The sequence below is a fragment of the Cyprinodon variegatus genome, unplaced genomic scaffold, assembly GCF_000732505.1.
Source record: "Cyprinodon variegatus isolate N-32 unplaced genomic scaffold, C_variegatus-1.0 Scaffold156, whole genome shotgun sequence".
Taxonomy (NCBI): domain Eukaryota; kingdom Metazoa; phylum Chordata; class Actinopteri; order Cyprinodontiformes; family Cyprinodontidae; genus Cyprinodon; species Cyprinodon variegatus.
The window spans coordinates 1,276,172-1,283,515 of NW_015150609.1; the positions used below are offsets into that span (position 1 = coordinate 1,276,172).

Consider the following 7,344-nt stretch of genomic DNA (forward strand, 5'->3'; position numbering starts at 1 on the left):
CTTTTCTAATCAGCAATCCAGTGAATAAACAGACATGAGTGGGGGTGGCCACAGCCACCCTGTGCAATGCTCTGGTCTCCCCACTGGCCAGGGTAAATTCTAGTAGCATCAGGATACAGCTCTAATGGTCGACTCCAGGAAAGGTGACGGAACAGGAAGTAGCAGCTAATCAGACTCCAGGAGCTGTATGCTAAAGGATAACATTAGCGCTACATTGCTAATGTTAGCATTGCATTAATGTCTCTATAACGGCTAATGGAACACCAGTGTTATGATGCTGAAGTCTGGATTACTTTAGAAACTGTTCACTAGCACATAATGCTATGCTAACATTAGCATTACTGTAGCATCAGAAAGCTAACGGCTAAAAAACATCCGGTTCTCACCTGGCTGTTCTTCTTCAGGAGGATCACCGTTCCATCATCAATCTCAAACTCTCCATGATCCTTCAAGCACCTCACCTGGACACACATGATGATGTCAGCAGGCTGGGCCAGGCTGCAGGTCAAAGGTCAGACGGACATGACTCACCTGGATGTAGAGGCTCTTTGGAGGCTTCATGTCCTGCGTGATGTCCAGACCTTCCTCTCCACCGATGGAGCGCATGAAGGAGGCCAGAGACTTTTTATACTGACCGAACCACTGCACCTGAACACAACACAGCTGTTCTCACATGTCCATGTCAGCAGGGGGAAACCTGAAACAGGAAGTGAGGTCACTGACCTCCTCTGCAGACATGTGAAAGCGTACGTTGGCGGGCAACACGCTGCCGTACTCCCAGCGCAGCGCTCTGATCCTCAGCAGCCGGTCGTACCTGGAAACAGCAGGAGACAGGTGAGCACGAGAGGCCGCGTGTCTGCAGGCGGAGCGCGTCACATGACTGTGGGCGGAGTTACAGGTAGGCCACGATGCAGCGCTGGTTCCTCAGCAGGCAGCTGTGACGCAGCTTGATGGAGGGGATGAGGTCGGCGCGGCCCACGGTCTTCGCTTCATTCCTGGAAAAGATCAGAACCAATCAGCAGACGGCCCGATTCTGGTTCCGTCGACTCCGGTTCCTCTTCTAAATGTTTAGAATCCAGAGGAGCAGAGGTCTTCCATTCTATTCAGTTTATTTCTATAGCTCCAATTCACATCATGTCATCTCAGGTCACTTTCCAATTCACCAGATCATCCAGTCAGATTGATTCAAAGTTTCTATCTAAGGAAAACCAGCTGATTGCATCGACTCATTGACTCTTCAGCAATCCCTCACACTAAGCATGCTTGTAGCGACAGTGGAGAGGAAAAACTCCCTTTGAACAGGAAGAAACCTCCAGCAGAACCACAACCAGGTTAATGTGAGATCAATAGGGCCCCAAGTTCCTGGGGGCCCCATAAAACTATTTCCATGTATGGTTAATACAACTATTCCTTATTTGTGCACATTAATGATGTTTTTAATAAAAATTATTTCACTAAAATGCCATCAGAACTAATAATGTTCAGAACCTTAACCCCACATTGTTCCAACAGGGGATGGGATAAATGCAGAGAGAATGTCTCCAATGTGAGATCAATAAAGTTCAATTAAAAACATTAACCAGGGTGAAGTTTATCATCTGCTGGGTTCCCAGGAACCTTTGAAGAGGAACAGAACCTGCAGAAGTTCCAGTCTGAACTTACACATCAGCCTGGTTCTGCTCATATAGAGCCTCCATCTCCTGCAGAACCTGCCTCAGACCGTCCTCCTGAAAACACACAGAACCTTAGAACCGGACCCGAACCATCGGAACCGGAAAGATTCAGCGGCTCCATGCTGCTGTTTTGAGCTTTTCAGCTGCAGAACCACGTTAGCTCTAAAACTGACATAAAAATAAAAAAAACTTAAACTGTTGACCTAAGCCGAAAGGTCAATTAGAGGGAATATTGTCTGAAAACATTGAGTTTATATCATCTTTAGGCTTAGATCAGCGGCCGAACACTAAAAGTAGAAATTTGTTAACGGAGTTTGGCCTCCGGAGCAGCGCTGCCAGCAGCTGTAATACTGACGTTAAAAGCGGGCAGCTGTCCGTCAGTCATCCGGTGCAGCTCCCGGATCAGCTCGATGGCTTTCTCACAGAACATCCTGACGGAGCAGCGACGGACCGAACTGGAGCTGAACTGGAGCTGAACTGGAGCCGAACTGGAGCCGTCAGAAGCCGGAGGATCCTGCCTGATCGGCGGCAGAGGAGCAGCTTCGCGGTAAAATGGTTTGTTGTGATCATGTGACCCAGTGACGTATGACTCCGGAAGCCGCAGTGGGACAAACAGACAGCGATGCGGTGAAACAAACCGATCAGTTTACCGGGTGAGACGATTGAATATTGTTGATTAATTAATCCGATGATTAATCATCGGATTAATTAATCATGTGATTGTTTTTCATCAGTTTAACTCCGCGGCGCAGCCGTTTAACCTGCCTTAGTACTTCCGGTTCACCGCAGACTGGATTCATCCTGAAATCTGGAGTTTTTGCTCTTTTTTAGATCAAATCTCTTCAGCCTCAGACCGAACCAGAACCAGAACCAACAGGTCCAGATTTAATGGGTTTAAAATGTTTTTTGTTTTTTAAATGGCGGAACTGATCAACAGCTTGAGCTCTACTGGGTCGCTAAAACTGAAGCCACCTGCCGCCATCTTGGTACTCCCCTCTCCCACAGAGACTGTGCAGCATTTGGCTGCAGGAAGTTGTTCCACAGTCAGTGGATGGAAAACACTGAAAATACTGTAGCATCAACAGACACTGACTGGTTGTTCTGTCTTTATGTCAAATCTTGACATTAAATAAATATATGATATAATTACCATAGAAATGTGATGAATACATGTAGATTACATGTTCCATCACTCTTTCCTCATCATCAGACAGGGAGATTGATTGATTGATTGATTGATTGATTGATTGATTGATTGATTGATTGACTTTACTGATCCCACAATGAATAAATTAATTGTTCCATCAACTCAAATAGTCACAGAAGAAGAGGAAGAACAAGGTGTATATTCCTAACATCTAAATACATTATTATTCTGCTCCATTAACACATTAATTTTATTGTGATAGTTTGTATAATATATTATATTACATGAGTAATGACGTTAAAGGTGATTATGATTTGGCTAGGATAATAAAGTCAGATATCGGTTTATTTCAGTTTTTATTAAAATAATATCCTTCAAAAGGTAAATAATGATAAAAATAATAATAATATTAATAAATCTGTTTAAAACATCTTCGCTAAAATTTCCGGACTACACTGAACGCAGCGCCGCGTTTGTTTTGGAAGCCGGTGCTCCGAGGTTTCCTAAGAGACCGTGAAGGCAGCGCCACTCTGGTCACGTGCTGGGTTTCCTGCCTGCTGATTGGCTGCGGCAGCCTCGCTTCAGATCAGCTGCGCTCTGCGGATGTCAGTGCGGCTCCAGCGGGATTCAGCTCGATCCTCTCCGCCTCTCAGCGCTCCCGCTCCGGCCACAGCCCGTCTCCTCTCTGCGGACCGGCGGTGGTTCGGTCTCCTTCCTGCCGCTAACAGCTGCTTCTTTTTGAGCCTTCAGTGATGCGAAGGCGGAGCTCCCTGAGCGCGGAGAAGGACAGCGACCCGGAGCTGAAGCAGCGCCCCGGCAGAGCGGCGCCCGGCGGCGGACAGGGCCTGGAGGAAGACCCGAGGATGAGGAAGAGAGCCTTCAGAAGGTGAGGAAGAGGAGGACAGGTGTGCTGGAGCTTTTCTGCTCCAGTCAAACTGATGATGATGATGTTGATGTGATGAAGGTTAAAGGTGAAGTTCTGGAGCAGAACCTCAGAGGACTGATCTGGACCGACCGGTCCGACCGGTGCCACCAGCAGGAGCCGGTGGAACCGGAAGCTTCTGGTCAGGCTTGTTCTGGAGGTCCAGTAGGACCAGGCCTGATGTCTGGAGGAGGTGTCCTCCTGATCTCTGAGGTTCTGCTGGAACATCTGGGCTCTGAAGGAGAACACAGCTTGGTTCTGCTGCTGGAAGGTCAGACAGCGGTTTGGACCCTGATTGGTTGGATTCTGGATCAGAACATCTGCAGAGTTTGAAGATCTGGAACAGGTCTTCATCCCTGAGCCGGTTTACCATGAGACCAGCGGCTGGTTCTGTCCAAACGGGTCTGTGAGTGAGGTAAGTGGATCAGCAGGAGATCAGAGAAGTTAATCCTCCTCTGTCTGATCCGCTGAGGTTTGACCGACCCTGGAATGACCCGACCCGGTTCCTCTTCCTGATCCTCTCACCTCCTTAAAACCTGGTTCCAAATATAGTGACTGGGCAGAGGAACCGAGAGCAGATCCGCTGACCTCACCCTGACAGGAAGTGACCTCAGAGCAGAGCAGGAGGTCACGGGTGTCGGGTCAGAACCAGAACTGAAAGCAGAAGTCTGGACTCTGACTCAGCGTCTCAGATCAGGTCACGTGACCCAGAATGCAGCTCGTTGTTCTGAGTTGGCCGCAGACCGAGCTGAACGGGTCACTGATTTCCTGTCCGCTGCGTCATTTCCTGTCCGCTGCATCATTTCCTGTCAGCTGCATCATTTCCTGTCAGCACATAATTTCCTTACTGACGCATCACTTCCTGCCAGAGTGGCATCACTTCCTTTCAGAGTCGCATCACTTCCTGGTTGGGGTCTGTCACTACCCGATCTTTGACCTCTGATGTTCAGGCTTTGGTTCTGAAGAGGTCCAGATCAGGACTTCATTACAATGATCCAGAACCAGGCTTTACTGCTGGTTCTGGATCCTGGCTCCGCCCACTTAAAGGACCAATCAGAGCCCAGACGAGAAGATCAGAACCCTGGATTCTGGGGAGAGACCCGGCCCAGTTTGGTTCCCATCAGAACCACTGATCAGAGTTTAAACGGGTCACAGCGACCCAGTTCTGGTTCTGATTCTTTGAGCCCAGAAGGTTCAGCTGATGGTGGTTCTGACCCAGTTAAATAGTCAGAATCTTTTGGATCGAACCAGGTCCTCCATCATATTGTAGCCTGTCTCCTGGTTCTGGAGAACCTCCAGGACCCGGTCCAGTCGGATCCAACACAGGAATCACTCTGGGTGGTTCTGAAGAATCCGGACCTGATGGTTCTGTTTAGCTGCTGTAGAGCACACTGCAGACTCAGAACCATGAGTCTATCAGCAGGTTCTGGACCGGGTTTCAGACCCGTTAACCTGTGGTCCAGCAGCTTCCAGCCCAGCAGAATCAGAACCAGCCTGCTGGGACGGGTCCGTTTATCCTCCTCATTGTTCTGTCAGCAGTGGAACCGGTTCTGCCGCACTGAGGAGAACACATGACTAATTCAGCTGCTCAGCGGGTCGGGTTACCGGGCCGGGCCGGGCCGGCTCCTCTTACTCAGCAAGAAGAGAACGAGAATAGAAATAGAGTAGAATAGATTACATTAGGATAGGATAGAAGTAGAGTAGAACAGATTAGAGTGGATTGGGTTTATGGGTTCAGCTGCATTGGAGAATCTAAAGAATTAAGATCTAGACTGAGGAGCAAAAATATGATGCTATTGTACATAACTGTAAAAACCTTTTTTATAGTAACATCCACCTGTATATTATATTTACTTCACATCCAGCTGTAAATTTAGTTCATAACACTAGTGATCTATATATTATATTAATTATTTATAATATTATTCATCTCTATATTCATTCAGTAGAACCATGTCCCGTATTTATAGAACCATTATTTATCCTGCACTGCTGGTTAGACCTAAACTGCATTTCACTGCCTTGAACCTGAACCTGTGTAACGACAATAAAGTTCAATCTAATCTAATTAAAGGAGGAAGAAAATAAACTGTTAGATTAGAAACTCATTTAAGTAGATATAAAGCAGCTAGACATACGGTTCTAGAAGCTTTGATCAAAAATATAATTAATGTGAACAAATAAGGAATAGTTTTATTAACCAAACATGGAAACAGAGTTTTATGGGCCCCCCAGGAACTCGGGGCCCCCAGGAACTCGGGGCCCCTAGGTAACTGTCTAGTATTGCCTGATGGTAACCCCCCCCCCTGCTCGGCTCTAATGGTTCGGTCCGAAGGAACAGGTCAGAGTTCAGAAGGTCCTGATCTACTGAGGCTTTCCAGAACCGTGAGCGCGCTCAGACCTGGTCGGTTCCGGTGTCACCAGGTCTACCAGAACCGTCTGACCCGGCTGTTTGTTCTCAGGTCGGGTCTGCTGGGGAAGATGAAGAGGATGATGATGCTGCTGCTGCTGGTCTACGTCGCCATCCCCTTCATCATCAAGCTCTTCCCCTCCATCCAGGCCAAGCTGGTCTTCCTCAACTTTGGTAAGTTTCAGTCGGACCCGCGGTTCCGGGTCAGAGCTCTGATTGGCTGCGTCCCAATTAGAAACGGGTTCTGTGTCTCTATTGGCTCCTCTCAGAGTGATGTCACTCTATCCTGTGATTGGTTCTGCCTCAGCTGAGCAGAATTTATCTGAATATTCAGGCTTTTATTTTCTAACTTCCTGTCCAAACCGCGCTTCCATATTTCCATCAATCAAACTGACCAATGAGGAGCAGTCATGTGACCGGTGTGTGTTTTCTGTCCCAGTGAAGATGCCGTACTTCATCGACCTGAAGCGACCGCTGGATCAGGGACTGAACCACACACACAACTTCTACCTGGAGCCTGAGGCGGGCCAGAAGATCGGAGTCTGGTAGGAACCCGGAAAGTTCCGCTGCTGCTGCAGCCGGACTAGTTCTGTAGAATGTTTGGGTCGTCGTCTTTGATGAAGATCCAGAAGTCTTCCTCAGAGATGTAGAACCTGATCAGATAGAAGCACCTCTGATGCTGAGCTTCATTCTGGACCAGGAGGAACGGATCAGAACCTGCAGCTGGGTTCTGTCTCCCTCTCAGGGTTTGGATTCCTCTTTGCTAACATTGAGGAGCCTCTGATGAAGAACCGGTTCTGATGAACTCATTCCCAACAATTCATCCGTCCGGTTCTGACTCCTAATCCAGAGCTATCCTGCTAGAAGCAGCTACAATGGGAGCCGTTCTGTTCATGGACCCTGGATGTGGGTTCCTTATTGGACCAGTCGGTTCTGTTAGCGCTTCTGAAAGGAAACAGATATCCTGTTTATGATATGATATGGAAGTTCTAGACTGGTTCCCAGAGGCGGGTCAGATATCATCTAGGTTCTGTAGGAATGTTCCATAGAGCCAGAGGAACGTTCCATAGAGCTAGAGGAACGTTCCATAGAGCCAGAGGAACGTTCCATAGAGCCAGAGGAACGTTCCATAGAGCCAGAGGAACGTTCCATAGAGCCAGAGGAACGTTCCATAGAGCCAGAGGAACGTTCC

At 48.0% G+C, this 7,344-nt stretch overlaps 2 protein-coding genes across 2 annotated transcripts in view; one reads left to right on the forward strand and one right to left on the reverse strand.

Annotated features, from left to right (window-relative positions):
* Nucleotides 1-323: 323 nt before the first annotated feature.
* Nucleotides 324-2,268, reverse strand: gins1 (GINS complex subunit 1 (Psf1 homolog)). The gene is made up of 6 exons (XM_015377549.1): nt 2,029-2,268; nt 1,663-1,727; nt 897-995; nt 724-814; nt 532-648; nt 324-461 (listed from the first exon to the last, which is right to left on the reverse strand). Exons 1-6 carry the CDS (start codon nt 2,101-2,103, stop codon nt 339-341), a joined length of 570 nt encoding a protein of 189 aa, XP_015233035.1. The 5' UTR covers nt 2,104-2,268; the 3' UTR covers nt 324-338.
* A 1,136-nt stretch (nt 2,269-3,404) lies between these two features.
* The window catches only part of abhd12 (abhydrolase domain containing 12), a 9,578-nt gene continuing 5,638 nt past the window's right edge, over nt 3,405-7,344 (forward strand). Inside the window, exons 1-3 of the mRNA XM_015377533.1 lie at nt 3,405-3,706; nt 6,205-6,326; nt 6,592-6,697. Of these exons, the coding sequence (XP_015233019.1) occupies nt 3,573-3,706; nt 6,205-6,326; nt 6,592-6,697 (362 nt within the window). The 5' untranslated portion in view covers nt 3,405-3,572. The remainder of the gene's footprint in view (nt 3,707-6,204; nt 6,327-6,591; nt 6,698-7,344) is intronic.

Coding starts and splice junctions, on each gene's coding strand:
- gins1 (XM_015377549.1), bottom strand. CDS start 2,103: ATGTTCTGTGAGAAAGCCATCGAGCTGATCCGGGAGCTGCACCGGATG. Junction 996..1,662: donor GAGCAGAACCAGGCTGATGT/GTAAGTTCAGAC, acceptor GATCTTTTCCAG/GAATGAAGCGAAGACCGTGG. Junction 649..723: donor TTCACATGTCTGCAGAGGAG/GTCAGTGACCTC, acceptor TGTTGTGTTCAG/GTGCAGTGGTTCGGTCAGTA.